Below are 20,089 nucleotides of genomic sequence, written 5' to 3'. Positions count from 1 at the left end.
TTAAATTCGTTTTCATAATGATAGATGCTCATTTTACGTCGCCATTACAAAGGTCCAATGCACTATTAATTAGTTCAGTTTTGTAGTGTATTAAATTCGTTTTCATAACGATAGATGCTCATTTTATGTCGCCATCACAAAGGTCCAGTGCTAGTGCACTGGACCTAAGCCAAGTTTGTTCCAAAATAGTTCCGCTAAAATTATAAATCGTCATTCAATAATATTATGCACTGGACCTAAGCCAAGTCTGTTCCAAAATAGCTCCGCTAAAATTATAAATCGTCATTCAATAATAATAATAATATAAAGCTACGTGTCATTTCTGTATAAAACTGTGCTACCCTACCAGTGGATAACTAGGAAAAAATAAGAAGAAGAAAACATACAAGTCGTTCTCTCGCATACACTTCTTAACGGGCTTTATAGCCGGCCAGGCCTGATTGTTGTATTCAGGGCCGACGTCTAGTCTGAGCCCGGCCCATTATGCTGTCATTTGAAATGCGTAAAAGGGTCGCTAATTACAAGCCCAATTACTAAAACCAGCTTAGCCCAAAACCCGACTACTCGGGTGAACCGAACACAACTCAACACAACACAGAACCGAACCTCAGCTTAGTTAACTTTAACAGCCGCCATAGCTACCTTTGACTCAAGCTCACGCACTGAAACTGAAAGGAGCCAAGCTTTGTACGGACCGGACTCGATCCTATTTAGACAAAATCTTGTTCAGATTTCAATGAAGGACCACAGCGTCGACGACACAATAAATCTAGAACACGAACAGGAACAGGAACAAGAACAAGACTCATTACATAGGATTCTCGTACCTGATGTACACGATCTCCCTCTCACTCCTCCCTCTGCCATTGAATCCAATTTCGTCTCCTATTTCGCTCCAGGTACGACATAACAACACACACACACACACACGTATATTACTTTATTCTATTGTGATCTTATTGCTGAGAAATCAAAATCGATTACTTAACTAAATGTTCCACTCAACTGATTTCACGAAGTTTCACTGATTTCGATTTTTTGAAATTTTCAGATTTCACGAAGCCAGGACACGATCAGTACGTTTATCGCCATGCCAATGGGTACATTACCTGTCTTGGTTTTTTTTTTTTTTTTTTTTTTTTTTTTTTTTTAAACTATAAATAATAGACTGTGTGTGATTGGATTGGCTCGGACGCATGTGGCGTTTAAAGATACAAGTGGTATCACGGCCGTTGATTTCAACGTTGGGAAGTCTGATCGCAGCGGCATCAAGGTCACCGGAAAGCGCAAGAAGGTACTAAAGCAATGCATCCATTATTTGAAGAAATTACTTTACTATTGTGGTCATTATTATTATTATTATTATCATTTGAATTCATGTTAGTGTTTTAAGTTTCTAAGTTCTAACATTAAGAGAAGAGATTTATATTTATATTTTTTTAATCTTTTAATGCATGGAATTCAGAAATCAAATTAATGTTTGGAAGGTAATTCTAAAATATTATTTAAAGTACATAACATTCTCTGCTGCAGATTTTAGAAAAATACTGCTGTGCAATTCTAATCTCAAGATGAAAAGAGTCATTTGGGTATGTCTATAAGTCTATATAAATCAGTTTTCAGCTCGACTTGGTGCATCATATTAAGTTGTTTTGTGATATAAAGTATGCTTCTACTATTGTATTTTTAGAGGCTGAAACTATTGCGCTCTTTGGAGTATATAGCCTATTATATAGCTTCAAATGTGTATAAATTACTTTTTCATGAGTACTCATTTTCCTTCTTTGCAAGATGATTTGTTTCATACTTTCATGTCCGCTTTCAAGCCTATACTTGATTAAAATTGGAGATGTTGTTTTGCAGAATGCACAACACTTTGAGTCCAACTCAGCTTTGTGTAAAGTTAACACGGATGATGCTTCTTATATTGTGAGGTAGGTATCTTCTTCAGTTCTTCCTTAACTCTCCTTTCCCTTTTGGGGGGAGTTTTATTTGTATTTGCTTCTAAATTCTTTTGATATAAAGTTAAAAGGTTGTAGTGGCTTGACAGATGTTGTGTGAAAGGCTCTCTATTAGAAGTCAATGATAGGTTAATCAAGCAGCCGGGATTGCTTAATTCATCGGTGAGAATAATTAACTTTTTATACTAATTCAAAGTTCATGTAGTATAATTATTAGTATAATATATCTGTCTTGAATTATTGCTGCAATTCAAGTCCTCCTCTGGTTTGTAATCTTTTTTCATATTACATGTTTGCATTAGCTTTTTCACTGGGCAATTTTCAAATTTTTAGAAATTGGAGCATTGTGCTCTTGACTATTTCCTTCTTTATATTTTAAATAAAAGAAATATTAGCCATAAGTTCAATTTCCATTTAGCTCTTTGTATAATTGAATATTTCATAATTTTTTAAAATTTTTATTTATAAGTTTTGGCCCCAAGGGGGAGGGGTAAGGCGAGGTTCGAACTAGTGACCTCTGCTTCACAAGGAGTGGTCTCTAATTGATTGTGCTTTCCCTTGGGGTATAATTGAATATTTCATGATCTATAGCTATTAGATTCCTTAGCAATTTATTTATTTAAATAAAGATTATGCACTCCTGCATTATCTCTATACAAGTGAGAAAGTTTATTGGAAAATATACTTAGAAGATGCAGCTCAACTAATTATGCAAGATTTGACAACCTTAAGCGTTGAAATTAACGTAAAAAATAGAATTAATTAGAAAAAGGGTGAGAGAATAGTGAGAATAGAAGCTTAAAGCTGTAGTAAATGCTCTGTCATATTCTAGAATACAAATTAGTACTAGTTTGCGTCTAGAAGACGGCTTTCTATAGGGCACTTGGGGAAAATATACAATCTCTGTATGTGCGTCTGTGCATGCTTGGTGTTGTGTTTGTAGGTTACATATGCTTTTTTTAATGGGTTAAACACCTCCCAGGTGCACTTAATTGTTATGCAAAGAAATGAGGAATCTTGAATTTCTATTTTAGTTGCAATTTTTTTTTTGTTTTTTTTATAGTTTCTTCATGAACTTCATCATTGGTGTTTCAACAAACATGTGGCTGCAGTTCTATGAAGTTAATCTAACCCTATGCTAATCCAATGAAGTAGAATGTATTGGTAGGTTCAGCTGTCTAGAAAATTATCAAGGAGACTTATAAGACAAGTTTTTGAGATGTCTTACTGTATAGAAAATCAGTTGATTGACACCCAAGGAAATAAGAATTATTATACGAATGGGATGAGAAGTGTGGTGGTGGCCATGTAGAATTAGGTTGTTCTCGTACTGTTGCAATTAATGGCAGTGATGATGCATGAAGATGGTAATTTTATTATTATTATTGACAAACTAGGGTATCTAGACCTCTTCGAGTATCCGACTATTCCCTCTTTCAAACCCAAGACCTCATAGATTTCATGAGGCCTTAAGAACCACTAAGCCAACCCCTTGAGGTTTATAGAAGTAATTAAAGTTTTTTAATAGAAAAAAGAGAACCTGTACACAGGTTGTATGCAATTGATCGACCTAAAAAATGGTGGGATGGTGATTTCAATAGCATTTCATGATTTTTCAATAAACTTGCTTGCCACTTTATCAAAAAAGAGAGGGTGATTTTTCAAGCATCTTGCTTCTAAATGCATGAATACGTTTTTGAAGTCTTCTTATCTAATTCCAGACCGATTCTCCTGCATTTGAGGACCTCCTCAGGAACCATGGCATTGATTTACCTTTATTTTGAGTTCATGTTATGTGAAAGTGATTTTTGCCAATGAGCTCTAGCTAAAATATCATCTCCTCCCATAATAAAAGGATGGAATGTGTGGTGTGAGTTCAAGATCTATTATGTTAGGTGCATGTATAACTTACCAATTAAAAAATTGTGATATGATAAATGATAGTGATTATGGTTCTTTATTTTTCAGCTGTCATTTGTAGCTTGTACTTATTGTTCATAATTCTAGTTCATCTGCCTTTTTTTGGTCCAGGCAGATAGAGAAGGATACATTGCCATTATCATGCCAAAACCAGCAGATTGGCTCAAAGTCAAGGGATCGTTACTGGGCCTTGAAGAGTATAAGAAATTGAGAGAATGTTAAATCATTGGGATGTGTTATTTACACAGGTCTGGGCTTGAGAGTAAAAAGGAACTGAGAGAAGTGTTGCTCCCCATGGCAGTGCATTAGTGTTCCCCTTCACCAGTTCATTTGATGGCCCTCCCAGGTTAACCTCACTACTGGTGACGAGCTTGATGATATTAATGCTTCTCACATTTTAAACCTTCATCTTGTTCCTCAGTATTCTGTATTATTATTATTATTAATTTTTTTTTTTGGTAGAATGTATTCTGTTTAATTATTTTGTCATGAAATAATTTTTGCATGATTAGAATTAAAATAATAAGAATAAGTCTTTTCTCTTGGTATTAACTTTTAAGTTTCTCTTTCCCAGATTTCTACTCCAAACCTCTTTCATGGAAGTCTTATGGTTCTCCTCTTTTCCCAGAAGTCTTTGGTTAAGTATGTTGTTAATGTTAAATCAATGGAAGTTTATCGGGTTAGGGACACTTATGTCATCCCAAAAAAAAAAAAAAATCCCACCTTAAACTATCACTTGCTTTATAATGTCTGCTAGATCTCTTAACTTTATTTGAAATGTAAAAAAAAGCTTCCTATCGTTATTAATATCTTATAAATTGAAGATTTTTTATTTTTTATTTATTTTTTTTATTTTATCAAAAAGGAAAAGCTTCCTTCCTAAGTAGCCAAAATTGAAGAATAAAGGCATGGGTAGATTGAATGATTGGTCATGGTCTGATGGACTGAATTTTTACAATTTGTTCACACAAAAAAACTAATCAGACTTTTAATTGGCAATAATCATGTGATTTCTACTTCTTCTTTTTTACTTACTTGGATAGTTCAGGGAACGAGAATTTGAATAATGGATGTCTTTCTTGAAAACACAAAAAGTACCAATTGTGCTACAAAATTCTTGATAAAATGTTCTTTCTATTGTTATAAAGTATTAAATGACTCGGGCTGTCATTTTGTGCAATAGGATTTTGTTTTTGGTAGAAAGCAATAGGATTATAGGACCATGAGAACAGTCACTCGATCTGCAATGAGGAGCCCGAAAAGGAAGAATATAGAATTTCATAATTTGACAAAGTGTTAAAGCCATGTCTAGGCATAAATAAATTACAAATCATGTTTCAAAAGAACTTGAGTAAATTATAAACGTCTGTACCATCTGAATTGTCCAAAGAAAACTTAAAAACATCTGTAATTAGTCTTCACCGTAAAAGGTCTCTTCTTTGTTGATTGACAAAATCTATCCCACAACAAAACAATCGTGAGGAATTTCATCTCAAACAAGACTCTTATGATTCAACATGAACTGTCACTATCTATTTGCATATGATTAGTACCTACCTTCACAAACATGATCACAAAAATATATAAATATGTGTTTGTCAATGGTGGGCTACCATTATCTCTTGAATTACAAGCCTCCTAGATCTGTTTATTGTGAGAAAGCACAAGTAGATATGTTCTTCAAGCTCTTCCAATTGTTCCAGGAAGCTTGACTCATGGACATGAAAGTCCCTCACAACCTCCTTCAATATCTCAGATTTTCCGTTCTTAACACATATATCCGCCACAGCTTTTCGGTGTTCTACTTCGTCATGTAATCTCTTAACCATCCGACTCATCGTATCAAAATCATTGACTAATATATAAACCCCTTTGGCAGCAACATCAATTTGCTCACCAAGTTTTCCAAGCAACTTTGCCTTAAGCCCTCCCCAAGTTCCCTTCATTTTCTTCGTACATAGACCCAAGGAACAAGCAAGAAGCGCTGGTGCAACCACAATTCCCACAATGCTATGTAATGCAAGGAGTAGCAACAGAATCAGAATTGCACTATGAAACATAACAAGGCCAACCCCCCCAACTTTCTTCCATATTTTACCAAATCTTGCATTCCTTTTAATTTTTCTATGTTTTGATGTAAGCCTTTGGAGCAACACCTTGTAGCCATCACGAGTTTCACGAAATTGTTCCGGGCTAATAATCGATAACGGGTTTTTCATTGATGCAAATGCAGCAAGCTTTCCAAAAATAACCTGACATTGGTCATCAGTGTAATCTGCAGAATCGTGCACACTTCTACATAGCTTGATAACTCTTTTGATTTTCCGATAATTAGCATGCGTTTGATGTACACTTTGAAGGAGTATCTCGCAAATTTTACATGCTTCTAAGCTGGCTTTAAAATAGTCAATTAGAAGGTGATGAAGATCCATGCCTTGTATCATGTCCGCTAGGGTTTCTTGCCGCGGTTCAAGTAAGCTTTCAGAGAGATGCGTGTGAAGTGAAAGAGAAGTCGATGAAGAAGGTCTCTTCATGCTTGTACTTGCTATCTGGTCATGAACTTTGTCCCACATTTCTGTATAAGATTTTGTTCTGAAAGCTTCCATGTATTCTTCATTTACGCTTGCCAAGCTATTGGCATCTTCTTTCGGTGATCTGCCTGAGAACAAACATTAAGAACAACAACAACAATCAATCAATCAATCACTTTTAAACATGAATATAGGATCTCGAAACTTTTTCTCAGTGTTAAATTCAAAACTACAACCATGAAGAAATAAAACCAACCAAACTTAACATAAAAAATAGTCTTAACCCAATATACATAATTCCAAGACCTTTCAAACCCATAAAGGAATTGGTAGAAATATGCCATAAACTTTATGAAAAAGAGAGAAGAGAAAGATAGATATGTTGAAAACTAACCAGCACTTCTGAAGGGAGATTTCAACTTGGGCCAACGAATACTCTTTCTCATCTGGGACATGTTGTTGAAAGATTAAAATAAAAAGTGTAAGCTGGATCGTATCTTGAAAAAAAATGGATTAAAAGTTGTAGGATAGGTATGTTGCGGAATATATATATATATATATATAACTAGCTTTCACGGCTTGAAGAGAAGCTAAGAAGAAAAAGAGAAGAAGTCCAGTTGGCATAGTTATAGCACCGGCTCAAATTGTTTATGACTTTTGTCACACGTTAGCGTCCCTCACACGTCGTGTTCTCTAGTCTCTACGTGTAATCTGCTCCGAAACAGAGGCTGATGTTTTTTCACGGAGTTTGTAGGAAAAAGCAGTAGGTGATGAGTTTTGTAAATTTGAAGTTCCTCTTAAGCTTGAGATAAAGATTAGAAATTTTCCTTGGTCTTCTTGGGTAGATATATATATATATATATAAAACTGTCCCTAACTTTCTGTACCGTGTATTTTACATTACAAGTTTACAACAGAACGAAAATTTTGAAGATAGAATCAATGAATCATGGGGATAGACCTTCATGTTTGTGAGAAATTATACAATCCAGCATGGTGGACCACGTTACTTGCCCACAATTTCACTAAGAGCTCCCAACTATTTAAAATTATTGAGTCAAGTTTCAGGAATCTGTTTAAGCTTTTTTTTATCATAAACTGACTTAGCCATCTTAAATAGTTGGAAGTTTTTTAGTGAAATAGTAGATAAGTGACGTGATCCACGACGAAAAATCATATAATTTCTCCACCATATTTAGGTGCTTAATGGTTTTTATTCTTATTTTCAAATTAAGAAGAAAATTATTGGTAATACAAGTTAGTTAGATAATGATTGATAACTGCACGCATTTTGCGTGAAGTATTTGAGTCATGTGCTCCCAAGGGATGAGGTGCTCATATATGTGGGTCTACTAAGCAAACGAAATCAGAAATTCTCAGCCAAGTTAAGCTTGGGGGGAAGAATGCGTGAGTACACAGAAGCTCTCATTGCATCCACATTAACTTTGTATAACATGGCTGAATAGCTGTCACTCAGCAGAGTATTCAGTTATCATTAAGAGTATTCGATTTTCGGTTCATGGTAAGGAAGGAGGGGAACAAGCACACTCGGAGAGCACAGTACACGGGTTCAGCTTGGGTTTAGTGCCCTGTGCAGCAGAGCCAGTAAGATGTTGCCATGTGTCCAAAATTTTCCCTGTGACAGCATCTTGGTCTAGTGCACAGAAAGCAATGAACTTAAGCCTCTCCCAAATGTAACTATTATAGACCCACATTTCCCACTTTTTGCACTAAAATCATGAAGAATAAATGTGAATAAACTGCTCATAACAACCAATGCTTTGATTTTTTTTTTTTTTTAAAAAGCCTTTGAAGTGTCAAGACTCATGACACTTGTAATAACTATCAGTTCATTTGTGGGCACACTATGAAGGAGTTGACTCAAAGTAGTATATGATCACTCTCACCTTGACCCAACTTTTTCTCAGTGGCAAAAATTGTGTCATTTTGGCAGACTTTTCTAATTTAATTCATACATAAAATAAAACTAATAAAACAGGTATAAAATTAAAAAAAAAATAAAACACGAAAACCGAGGAAGAGAGAGAGAGAGAGAGAGAGAGAGAGAGGCATACAAATTGGTAAAGCGGGTTGTAGTCGAAATAAACAGTGACACGCTTCAACTCCAAAGCGATAGCAGCATTTAAGCCATCGATCAAAGCTTTGGCCTCCGCAGCATTCTTGCTCATTCCATTTCCCACAAGTGGTTTCCTCACTTCGAATATCACATTATCACTCGGATCGCAGATCGCCACGCCTATTCCCGCCAACGCAGTTTTCACACCCCTAATCTCTTCCACGCTCACCAAGCCTTTCGTGTAAATTCTGAAAACGGCGTCGTTGTTGTTGTTGTTGTTGTTGTCAACCACTGGTTTCGATTTCGAGCAACCCTCGCCGAGGAGGGGCTTTTCGTAATTGTCGCCCCACTCCTTCCAGTCATCTTCCGGAATTCTCAGTATCTCGCGCGCGAATTTCTCGTCGTGGATCCGACGGTTGAGATCTTCCCTCACTCTCCGCATCTCCAACTCGCTCGCTTCCCGGTCCTTCACTTCTTGCACCAATTTCGCCAGTTCGTCGGATTGGAGAACAGCGAAGCTCGAAACGCCGCCGTTTTCTGTGGAGGTGTGTTGAGGTTCGAGAATTGAGGAAGTTGAAGTAGAAGTGGAAGGTTGGAGGGCGAGAGAGGCGGCGAGGGCTTCCTGGAGTTGGAGATGGAAGGCGAACTCGAGGTCGGAGTCTAGGGCTTGCGCCGCCATGAACTCGCGGCGTTGCTCGAGGATTATTGACTGAAGGTCGTCTTCCCGGTGATCTGAGTCGCTGTTCGACATTGACAATTTTTGAGAAATGGGCCGAATGAGTAAGCAAGCCCTGTCTTTCTTTGTTTGCAAAGTAAGGGTCAAATCGTCTTTTTCATGTTCAGGAAATGGAAATCACACGCCTCTTTGTCTTTACTAATTTATTATACCGCACTCGTATATTTCCTTTCCTTCGACCAGAAGTATACGTCCTTTCCTAGTTTTTAGTTTTTACGCTATAAATTTAAGAGATAAATACAACCAAAAAAATAAAAAGTAAATTACCATTTCTATCCTTTACATAATTTTAGTATCATGTTAATTTAATTCATGTCGTTTTCTCTTAGATAAAGATTAATATTTCCTTTTCTTTGACCAGAAATATATTTTCTTTCCTAATTTTTAGTTTTTACTTTTTACTGTTATAAATTTAAGAGATAAATACAACCAAAAAATAAAAAGTAAATTATGATTTCTATCATTTACACGATTTCAGTGTCCTGTTAATTTAATCTTATGTCGTTTTCTTTTGAATAAAAATTGCTGACATGACAACTAGTAAAAATAATAAATTAGTTTATTGTTACATCAACAAAAGTTAATTTATTATTTTTGTCGTTTGTCAGGTCAGTAATTTCATTCCAATAAATAACAGCATAGATTTAATTGACACATTCCGGACTAAATTGACACAATTGAGAGATTATGGACTAAATTGATATATTAGGTAAAAAATAAGAACCAAATACATAGTTTATATTGCAAATTATTACAACGGTTTTTTAGGAGTAGACAAAAATTCAAAAATGAACATTGGTACTTCATTTAATATGTTTCTAGGTCTTATTTTTTTATCTGATTAAAAAAAAAGTCTTATTTTTTATATGCACCAATTTGTACTATGAGATTGTAAGCTAGTATAATTAAATTTTGGGGTGAAAGCTTTCTAGTCTAGACTAGAAAGATTTTGGTCTTCATTTATAAGATTTAAGATCTATTTGAATAGATTATTTTGAAAATTACGTTTTTTTAAAAATTAATATTTTTAAAATGTGTGTTTTGAAAACACGATTTTGAAAGTTACAATTAAATATTTGGTAAACTATGTAAAAATTGCGGTTTGAAAACTATAAATTTTTTGTTGTGGATGCAAATTACCAAAAAGGATTTTTTTTCTTTTAAAGAAGAAATACCAAAAAGGACTTTATTTTGATGTGAAGGATATATTGTCATTTTAAATGTAGTCCATTCATAACATTTTACACACAGCTAATGCCATCACTTCCCCTGTGGCTATGCCCCACTACAAAGCTTTTTATTATTATTTTTTTATACAATCCCCACTACAAAGTTAATGACAACTAAACAAAGTAATATAATTGTTTGCGCACGTGTGTGTGATCATAACTCATGATCAACTTTCATTTGGTGGTGTAATATTATAGCTTAGATAAAATACATGTGCAATTCTGTAGGTACAGTGACTTAGAATTCTAAAATAAATTTAAGCATATGTGTATTGAATTTAATTTTTATCGGAAAAGATAATATTGTTTGTACTGTACAGGTTATTGTAGCTATGAATTTGAAATTAATTGGAAATTTAATGTACTACAACTAAAAGTTGTATCTAATTTTTTTTAATAACTTTTATTGAGCCTATTGGCTAATATTGAAGGGTACACTAACATCCCAAATATGTAAGTGTCACTATTTATGATAATGTATGAATATGATCCTTTTCCATCAATTGTAATGATGTAAAAAAAATTAAAAATTAAAAGTTATCTTCTTATTTATCTTTAAAAAATGATTCTCTCAGTTTGTTATAAAATTGGGAAGATCATCTTGTATTAACATTTTAGAAATTTCTCTTAAAAAGTAGAAAATGAAAGTTCACAAGCTACTTATAATTCAGATAGTGTAGCCACAAATATCTCATGAGCCTTAAGTGCCATGGATAGTTTCCTAATATCTTCAATTAACAATGCAATGTCAAGGTAAAAAGATCCTCCCTCTTCTATTGCTGTCTTTGCCATCTTTGCAAGCTTTCTTGCTCTCTCTTGTCTATCTTCCCTTTCTTTCTCTTTCGGTCGCTATCTTTCCATCGCCTCCCTAACTTCCTCCCTCTTCACCAATACCCGAAACTTCTATTCATCCCCTAAGGGAATAGCAATTTTAGCCCCCACTCTCTCACCAACTTCTCATTAAAAATATTGATAAGCAAAAAACATAGGCCATGTTAACATTGGCACACTAGCATAAATCTCTTATAGCGTTGAATTCCAACCACAATTTATCAAAAATCCTCCAATTTCAGGGTGTGACAAGATTAGTACTTGTGGAGCCTAACCCCAGATCAAAGAGGCTTCTTGCTTTTGTCCTTTCTTCAAAGCCATCCTCCATTATCCAATTCTTAATCTCCCCATTTTTATCTTCTCTAATCACCTAGATCAATGGCTGGTCACACCCTTCTAATCCTAAACCAAGCCCTGTTAGTTGTAATAATATAACGCGAGAAAGACTTTCAAGACAAGCATAAACAACAGAGTTTTGAGGTCACAAGTCAAGCCACTTGAGGCCCTGGTTTTCATCAATTGAGGACTTGTTACCTCTCTAAGCCTTGTCCAAGTCTGCCTTGTTGGAAAGTGAAACCGGCCCAATACACCAAACTCTATCTCCATTTGTCTTACCATACCCTTTAACATATTTTGGTCACAGTTAACAAAACTATTAACCATGACCCCATAGGCTCCTTCTAAAGCATTTATCTTTTCATGAAGATCTTTGAAATCCTTCAAGCTTGTATTCAAGTTCGTAGGTAACCGTGCTCTAGTTAATTCAATTTGATCAGGCAAACTAGGCACAACAAAAGGCTCTAAATCAGAGACGCTAGTACTCTCATTGACCTTGGATGCAAGTATATTATGACAACATGAGATTGAAACTACTTGTTCCATCAAATAAAAGTCTTGGTATATCAAGCTTGGTAGCAATATCACATGTCCAAGCAAGATTCTTATCAGTTATCATGCATCTTCTTCCTTCTTTTTTTTTTTTTTCTTTTTTTTTTTTGCTGAGAATCAGCTATTATGCAGCTTGGACTAGGTTTCATCTCTTCAAGTAATTGTTCTAGTGGTTGTTGTAACTTACTAACAACATCAAAGAAGTTCCTAAGCCACATGAGCGGACTGTATCGATGTTTTCACATCCTTCTGGCAAGCAGGCCTCATGGAGGCAATTGGAGTTAGACTAGTTGGATAGGGAGTCCAAAATCAATGGCACAGTTGATGATTGGTTTGAGTCAGATGACATTAAGAGGGGTGGTTACAAAGCGAAATAGAGCCAACACACCAGACTGTCTTCCCATGCTTTTTTGTATTCTTTGACATATGCTGACTCCAACTCTTCAAAAGTATTTACAATGACCCCATATGAGTCTAAGTTAGCTGCTACCATTTTCTCACTAAGTCTCTTCATTCTTGAATCTCTAGGAAAAGGCAGTTAGGATTCAGTAAATTCTACATGGTCAGGCAAGCAAGGCAAGATAAAATACTCTGACTCAGAGGATATTTTCTCTTGAGCCTTGTGAACACGTAAATGGTGAAAGCACAAGAGACAAAAGCAACTACCTCTGTGGAAAGAAATCCTTGGAATGTGAAATTTGCGAGCAATATCACTTGTCCAAGGCAAGCACAAGTTGGAGATTATGCAGCTTGATTGTGGTGTCAGCTTCTCAAACAAAATTTCCACCGGTTGATGTGAAGAAACTTGTGCCCAATTCTATAGAAGGCAGCTTGTCAAGATTGTCACATCCTTCTGGTATTCCTGCTGCCTCTTCAAATGGAAATTGAAGTGGGATAACTTGGAGGAGCACGGAACTTCATTAAATGTCTGTCACAAAGCAAACATGCATTCAAATATAAAATCTAGATGTCCAGTGCCAAATTAGAATAAATATCATCATCAAATGTAAGACAGCACACTGACATGATAAACACTGCTTAAGGCAAGAAACAACATCCATCAGCATAGCTACAACTGTTTAGTAATAACAATGCCAAGGGAGAGGGGTAGCAGGGAAACCAGGAGAAGAAAATGAGATGTTAATCCTTCCAATTGAAAACAGGAAATGTTAGAAACAAAAATTTCAGAAACGAACCAAATAATAACTTGCTGCCAGTCCTATGAAGAAGAAAAAAAAGGTCAAACCACTGGCTAAAATTAATTTAAAGAGAAAAAATAAACCCTCATAAATTCAACAAATTTGAAAGCTTGAAAAAGTAGTGGACTTCAACACTAACTAGAAGAAATGGAGGTTCTTATAATGAAAGAATTTACACAAAACAGAATTGGTAATTACATCTTCAATGCCATTGAGAAATCAGAGTGCTCTTTGCTGTCACTACTAATGCAAACTACTGGGAGAAGACTTGACAGGATAACTGTGAGCTCCTGCAAACCATCACAAGAATAAACCAGCACCAAAACAATTACTGCTGTATGTAATATTTGTAAAGTGTTTTGAGACCGAATGGTTGTTTAATGTTGTATAATATTTACAAAGTCTATGAACTAGTAACAGTTTCTGTATAAAACAAAATTGTTACAGTACATAGTTAAAGCCTAGAAAGACATAGAAGAAGAGCTTATACCAAGTATTTTCATATAGAGCATCCTCTAAATTCTAAAAAACCCACAACATGAATTCTACATCCTCCCCAGTCCTAAGAAAACACCCCTATCTATTGCAATCAAGGGTTTTTTTCCTTTCAGATATGTCAACATAACAAAGTTTAAACAGAAAAGACCATCAATTCATCATAAAATAAAATCATAAACACGATTATAAGGCCCTATGTAGCACCCATTAGTAAGAACAAAAGGAGCTCATGAGAAATTTTTTATTCCTTTTTTGGTGGAGGGTGGGGAATACGGTAAAAGCTCCTATGTCAAGAGAAAGGTTGCTAAACAATGTCACAAGATCAAAAAAATCTTAGCGAGATGGTAAAAATCCAATTACATTTTAAGTAATAACTGGACTTGCTACAAGGAATCATGTTTCTAGGAACATTCTCTTCAGTTCTGTCAAAAGTTTTCCACTTCTCCCAAATTACCCTAGAATGACAAAATAAATCCCACCTTAAAAGGAAAAATGTTACAAGGCTAAATTACCTTAAAGGCTAAAACTCATATTACTATAGTACAAGGCAGGGACAGGAATGCAGTACACTTACATCAGGATGTGAAAGGTGTTAAAGAAGTCCAACATCGTCAAACGATTACTAGGGAAGACAAACAAGCAGAATGAGGAGTCCATTACCTAAAATCAAGCAAAGGAGATCCATTTTCTGAAAGCGAAGAGGCATTTAAGAGGATGTGGAGACTACATGTTGCCATAAAGGCAATATCGTGATCCTTTTTATACCTGATGCACAGAAAATAGTAATGTCATCCCTTTTGACTTTCATATATATGCATGATATTGTTGATGGGTTTTCTATGTGCATGTTTTTGAGAATATATATGTATAACCCCAATTCAGGAAACTATTCTACCAAAGATAGGACACAACATATACACAGTGCAGCATCATAAACATAAAACTTGAAGCATTATTAATGTATCAAATCTTACAATTCCAAAAAAGTAGGGACAAGTCTAGGTAAAGCTGACTTTAATTTTGTCCAGGCGATAAGGCCAACCATCTGACCTAAGGCTTCTGCAGAAGATATGCGAACCTATTTCAAACAAGAATTAAGTGAAATAACAAAACCAATCACTTCGGTAAATTGCTAAAAAGTCCAAGCAAATAAAAAATAATGGAAGACATGATAGGACATTCAACCAATCAGCCAGACAAAAACATTATAAGATTGCTAGAAAGTTTAAAACCAAAAAAAAAAAAAAAAAAAAAAGGTAGTATAATACACGCATAAAATTTCGCGGCTTTGCACAGTTAACACCGATCGCTCCCGGACTCTCTCTATCTCTGTGTTAATGAGTAATGACCCTATGCGGGTGTTTTTTTTTTTTTTTTTTTAATGGTAAGAAAACTTGGAAAGTGTTAGAGTAAATGTGCTTTTCGTCTTTATATTTGAAGGTGATTTTTATTTTGGTTCCTATATTTTATTTTTATTAGTTTTAGTTTTTAAATTAATTAATATGTGACATTTAAGCTTTTATTATTATTTAATTAATTAATAGAAAATGCTGACATCGCTGACCATATAGTAAAATAATAATTAAAAAAATTATTTTGACATTAAAAAATTACCACGTCAGCATCTAAATTTTAATTAGATGAAAAAACAAAATTAAATCTCAAAAATCAAACCCAAGAACCTATAGATTGTGTGACGTAATTGAGTGTGGCATGCAAAAACCTGCTCTTCATGTTCTTCCTGTATCCAAAAACAATCAAACTCAAAACAATGCAAAATTTCATATAAAATTCCTATCCTCCACCAAACCTCCAGAACATGAAAATGTTAACGTAGCTAACCGCATAGTAAAATAATAATTAAAAAAATTATTTTGACATTAAAAAATTACCACGTCAGCATCTAAATTTTAATTAGATGAAAAAACAAAATTAAATCCCAAAAATCAAACCCAAAAACCTATAGATTGTGTGACGTAATTGAGTGTGGCGTGCAANTGTGCAAATGTGGATCATATTATAAGCTCCACTGTTCTTCACTCTTTCAATTAAAATTAGATCAGTACGAAGGGATCAGCTATATATTCATAATATTTACCAGGTACATGCACTCACATGCTGAAAGACGCATGAAACAGCCATAGTGTTCAAGCTCAAAAGCATTATTAAGCAAGAAGTGACACATTACACAGGCATGGTTAAGAAACCTCAGCAACTGGGAGTGCTTCCACAGAATTAGAACTTCTTATTCAAAAAAAGCAACCTTGAAAAATACAATAATACACTTCCAGTTAAATTTTTTCAAAAAAATCAAGTTAAAAATATAGAATTCAAAAAAAGGAACCAAAATCTCTATGAAAATACTCTATTTAGATATTAGACGAATGTGACGGCAAAAGCAAATTATCTAATCACTTAATATATTGCATTTTTTACCAAAACTTCTAAAGACGAAGAAACATTATTGTTTCAAAGGAATATCCAAGTCAGGAAAAGCAAAGACCTTTTGATTATAGAATACCATATGAGAAGAATTTCACATAAGAGAGTGATAAGGTTGTTGATAAGGTGATTGACATCATCTTCCAGATCATTTGATAAAGCAAAGAACCCTAGGGTTGCCTGTCGAATTTATCAAGAGATTTATGTAATAAAAAACAATCTTTTTTTAGAATAATCTTCCCATTGTTAATGATGCATAATCCAAATTGACAAAAAATTTATACCTCATCACATGATTTTGTGTTTCAACCATTACTTTTGGCTCCACAGAATCCAAGGTAGTGCAGGCACTTAAAGCAAGGGCCAACAGAAGCAGCCATAGAGGAAAAATCTATTAGCACATGCACAGTCCGATAGAATTATATATATAGTTCTATGCAAATGGATCACGTACTATAAGCCCCACCGATCAATATGAAGGGATGACCTATATGTTCATAAAAGCGACCACATCCATACACTCACATGCCAAAAGAAAGAGAACTTAATTCCTACAAAACACCCCCCTCCCCCTCTCTCTGAAAAAGAAATCTCTTCAATCTATTAAGCTAAAACATTATTTCAAACAAAGCTGCATGTTAAATGGCTACATTGATAAACACCGATACACAAAACATGACTAAGCTACATATTCTAGCACAAAAAATGCTTCGAGGCTTCAAAATGTTAATAAAAAAGGGACAGAGCCTTGATTGTTTTATGCTTCTTAAACATTATTCCAACTAAAAGCAAAAAAAGTATTCCCATCCAAAAATACAAAATGAAAAGTGAAAGAATCAGAGGGGTGTAGTATCAACAATAGCCTCAAGTATCTTCTTTTCCAATTCAGATTCGTCAATCCACAAGGAACTCTTCCGGTGAAGCAGCTCTTTCTTCTCTTTCTTCTTCTCTTCCCTCTTTGTTTCTTTCATCCTCCAATTTTCAAGCTTCTCAGCTCTTTCCTTCAACTGCATTTGTACAACAAACACTTGTAAAGACTCCAAAATGGTAACTGAATTTTGTTCGTAAAATTCTGTCCCAATTTATGAACAAACCTACAATTCAACTTATTCAAAATTCTTCTCCCACATTTTCTCAGCAACCAAACGTGAATGATAAATCACATCCCCATATTTTCCAACATTTCCTTAGCAACCAAACATGAATTTAAATATTCAAAACTCTTTTCCCACATTTTCTCAGCAACCAAACATTAATCACAACAAACAAAAAACTTAAATCTGTAAAGAGATTCACAATTCACACCCCACCCCCCCCCCCATTTTCCAACATTTCCATAGCAACCAAACACAAAATAAAGAATTTAAGATAAAAACAGTGAGACAGAGAGAGAGAGAGAGAGAGAGAGAAGACGTACTAGGGTTTGGCGGAACTCTTTCTCTGCGAGCTCGCGCTCATGAGCTCGGAGCTTAGCGGCCTCGGCTTTGAGCTTTTTCTTTTCCTCATTGGCTAATCGAAGTGCCTCTCTCCTGGCCTCGTCTTTGCGCTGCTGCTCGAGGCGCATGAGCTCGACCTCGCGGATGTACTCCTTGCGGACCTGCTTGACTTGTTTGGCGTAGTTGCGGCGGAGCAGGGCGAGCCTGCGCTCGGCGACCTTGGGGTCCTGTGGCCGATCGGAGTTCCACCAGCTACCGACATAGGAATGGGACTCTAGGAACTTGTGGTTTTGTTGGTGGTGGTTGTGATGTGAGGGCTTGGTGGTGGTGGTGGCGGTGGCGGTAGTGGTAGAGAAGGTGCGAAGGGTTTGGGAGAACTGAGTAGTAGTACGGTACAAGGACCGAGAAGTGGCCATTGTTCTTGGCAGTGGCGGGGAGGACAGTGAGGCGGACGATGCGGCTTTGCACAGTTAACACCGATCGCTCCCGGACTCTCTCTATCTCTGTGTTAATGAGTAATGACCCTATGCGGGTGTTTTTTTTTTTTTTTTTTTTAATGGTAAGAAAACTTGGAAAGTGTTAGAGTAAATGTGCTTTTCGTCTTTATATTTGAAGGTGATTTTTATTTTGATTCCTATATTTTATTTTTATTAGTTTTAGTTCTTAAATTAATTAATATGTGACATTTAAGCTTTTATTATTATTTAATTAATTAATAGAAAATGCTGACATCGCTGACCATATAGTAAAATAATAATTAAAAAAATTATTTTGACATTAAAAAATTACCACGTCAGCATCTAAATTTTAATTAGATGAAAAAACAAAATTAAATCTCAAAAATCAAACCCAAGAACCTATAGATTGTGTGACGTAATTGAGTGTGGCGTGCAAAAACCTGCTCTTCATGTTCTTCCTGTATCCAAAAACAATCAAACTCAAAACAATGCAAAATTTCATATAAAATTCCTATCCTCCACCAAACCTCCAGAACATGAAAATGTTAACGTAGCTAACCGCATAGTAAAATAATAATTAAAAAAATTATTTTGACATTAAAAAATTACCACGTCAGCATCTAAATTTTAATTAGATGAAAAAACAAAATTAAATCCCAAAAATCAAACCCAAAAACCTATAGATTGTGTGACGTAATTGAGTGTGGCGTGCAAGAACCTGTTCTTCATGTTCTTCCTGTATCCAAAAACAATCAAACTCAGAACAATGCAAAATTTCATACAAAATTCCTATCCTCCACCAAACCTCCAGAACATGAAAATGCTGACGTGGTTAACCGCATAGTAAAATAATAATTAAAAAAATTATTTTGACATTAAAAAATTACCATGTCAGCATCTAAATTTTAATTAGATGAAAAAACAAAATTAAATCCCAAAAATCAAACCCAGAAACCTATAGATTGTGTAACGTAATTGAGTGTGGCATGCAAGAACCTGTTCTTCATGTTCTTCCCGTATCTAAAAACAACCAAACTCAGAACAATGCAAAATTTCATACAAAATTCCTATCCTCCACCAAACCTCCAGAACATGAAAAAATCATCAAACCCAAACCCACATGAGAAAACCAACCCAGAAAAATCATCAAACCTCCAACCCAGAAAAATGTCAAACCCAGAAGCCTCCAACCCAGAACATGAATTTCATTCTTCATGTTCTTCTCCAAATTAAGACAAACCCAATTGACAAACCCACTCAAAATCAATCTCAGCACAAAAAATTCCAATACAATCAACATTGAAACCTCTAGGAAATCAAACCCATAAATCCAGAAAAATATACAAATCTGCATAAAAATAAAAAAATATAAAAAATAAAAATAAAAATAAAAACCCAAAATTCGCCATCAACAACACCAAATCCACTGTTAACAAACCCAAATCCACCATCAACAGCACCGAATCTACCATCAACAAACCCAAATCCGCCATTAACAACACAAAAGCACCAATGTTCTCTACCTTCCTTCTTCGATGGAAAACTCCTCATGCAAAGCAACCTCGACCACTCCGATCCAGGGCTCCAACGCCATCGTTCTCTCTCACCCAGGTCGAGTTCATTTTTCCAACGAAATCCATTGTTCCCGTCATTTTCTCCACATCAAGAGAGAACCTTGATCTGCTGCCCCATGAACCCAGGTCCATTCATAGCACCATGACCCCACGCTGATGTCCACCGTGGCAACCCAAAATCTCAAATTGACCACCACTAAAACCCAAATCGCAACGTACACGTCTCGCTCCTCAAAACCCATAACCAAATCAGTAATGCTCCTCCTCCACAAATCAAAACCCAAACCCATAGATTGGCTTCGCCGGCGA

At 35.3% G+C, this 20,089-nt stretch overlaps 4 protein-coding genes and 2 pseudogenes across 6 annotated transcripts; 1 reads left to right on the top strand and 5 right to left on the bottom strand.

Annotated features, from left to right (window-relative positions):
• Positions 1-603: 603 nt before the first annotated feature.
• Positions 604-4,433, top strand: LOC112003614 (uncharacterized). Of its 2 annotated transcripts, none has more exons than XM_065777533.1 (6): positions 604-899; positions 1,052-1,100; positions 1,168-1,294; positions 1,864-1,934; positions 2,051-2,123; positions 3,997-4,433. In XM_065777533.1, the coding sequence occupies exons 1-6, from the start codon at positions 737-739 to the stop codon at positions 4,090-4,092; spliced, it is 579 nt and encodes a 192-aa protein (XP_065633605.1). In that variant the 5' UTR covers positions 604-736; the 3' UTR covers positions 4,093-4,433. The 2 variants fall into 2 exon arrangements, with proteins under 2 accessions (XP_065633605.1, XP_065633604.1); XM_065777532.1 differs by having other exon boundaries at positions 606-899; positions 3,993-4,433.
• Positions 4,434-5,216: 783 nt separating this feature from the next.
• Positions 5,217-6,982, bottom strand: LOC112000008 (UPF0496 protein At1g20180). 2 transcript variants are annotated; one of them, XM_024032114.2, is made up of 2 exons: positions 6,807-6,982; positions 5,217-6,540 (listed from the first exon to the last, which is right to left on the bottom strand). In XM_024032114.2, exons 1-2 carry the CDS (start codon positions 6,865-6,867, stop codon positions 5,480-5,482), a joined length of 1,122 nt encoding a protein of 373 aa, XP_023887882.2. In that variant the 5' UTR covers positions 6,868-6,982; the 3' UTR covers positions 5,217-5,479. The 2 variants fall into 2 exon arrangements, with proteins under 2 accessions (XP_023887882.2, XP_065633602.1); XM_065777530.1 differs by having other exon boundaries at positions 5,217-6,536; positions 6,807-6,977.
• Positions 6,983-7,935: 953 nt separating this feature from the next.
• On the bottom strand, positions 7,936-9,332 carry LOC112024501 (uncharacterized). Its single transcript, XM_065777531.1, has one exon. The coding sequence runs from the start codon at positions 9,238-9,240 to the stop codon at positions 8,383-8,385; it is 858 nt and encodes a 285-aa protein (XP_065633603.1). The 5' UTR covers positions 9,241-9,332; the 3' UTR covers positions 7,936-8,382.
• A 1,723-nt stretch (positions 9,333-11,055) lies between these two features.
• LOC112024495 (anthocyanidin 3-O-glucosyltransferase 4-like) lies at positions 11,056-12,240 on the bottom strand (annotated as a pseudogene).
• Positions 12,241-12,245: 5 nt separating this feature from the next.
• LOC136069218 (UDP-glycosyltransferase 73C12-like) lies at positions 12,246-16,012 on the bottom strand (annotated as a pseudogene).
• Positions 16,013-16,891: 879 nt separating this feature from the next.
• On the bottom strand, positions 16,892-18,312 carry LOC112024498 (uncharacterized). Its single transcript, XM_024057123.2, has 2 exons — positions 17,730-18,312; positions 16,892-17,319 (listed from the first exon to the last, which is right to left on the bottom strand). Exons 1-2 carry the CDS (start codon positions 18,162-18,164, stop codon positions 17,149-17,151), a joined length of 606 nt encoding a protein of 201 aa, XP_023912891.1. The 5' UTR covers positions 18,165-18,312; the 3' UTR covers positions 16,892-17,148.
• Between the last annotated feature and the right edge of the window lie 1,777 nt (positions 18,313-20,089).

The sequence above is a fragment of the Quercus suber genome, unplaced genomic scaffold, assembly GCF_002906115.3.
Source record: "Quercus suber isolate HL8 unplaced genomic scaffold, Cork oak 2.0 scaffold_157, whole genome shotgun sequence".
NCBI lineage: Eukaryota > Viridiplantae > Streptophyta > Magnoliopsida > Fagales > Fagaceae > Quercus > Quercus suber.
Note: the sequence above shows the minus strand (reverse complement) of the source record. Positions and strands in the feature narration are given on the sequence as shown.

Coding starts and splice junctions, on each gene's coding strand:
- LOC112003614 (XM_065777532.1), top strand. CDS start 737: ATGAAGGACCACAGCGTCGACGACACAATAAATCTAGAACACGAACAG. Junction 1,101..1,167: donor GTTTATCGCCATGCCAATGG/GTACATTACCTG, acceptor TATAAATAATAG/ACTGTGTGTGATTGGATTGG. Junction 1,935..2,050: donor GATGCTTCTTATATTGTGAG/GTAGGTATCTTC, acceptor GTGGCTTGACAG/ATGTTGTGTGAAAGGCTCTC.
- LOC112000008 (XM_024032114.2), bottom strand. CDS start 6,867: ATGTCCCAGATGAGAAAGAGTATTCGTTGGCCCAAGTTGAAATCTCCC. Junction 6,541..6,806: donor ATCTCCCTTCAGAAGTGCTG/GTTAGTTTTCAA, acceptor GTTTGTTCTCAG/GCAGATCACCGAAAGAAGAT.
- LOC112024501 (XM_065777531.1), bottom strand. CDS start 9,240: ATGTCGAACAGCGACTCAGATCACCGGGAAGACGACCTTCAGTCAATA.
- LOC112024498 (XM_024057123.2), bottom strand. CDS start 18,164: ATGGCCACTTCTCGGTCCTTGTACCGTACTACTACTCAGTTCTCCCAA. Junction 17,320..17,729: donor AAGAGTTCCGCCAAACCCTA/GTACGTCTTCTC, acceptor GTACAAATGCAG/TTGAAGGAAAGAGCTGAGAA.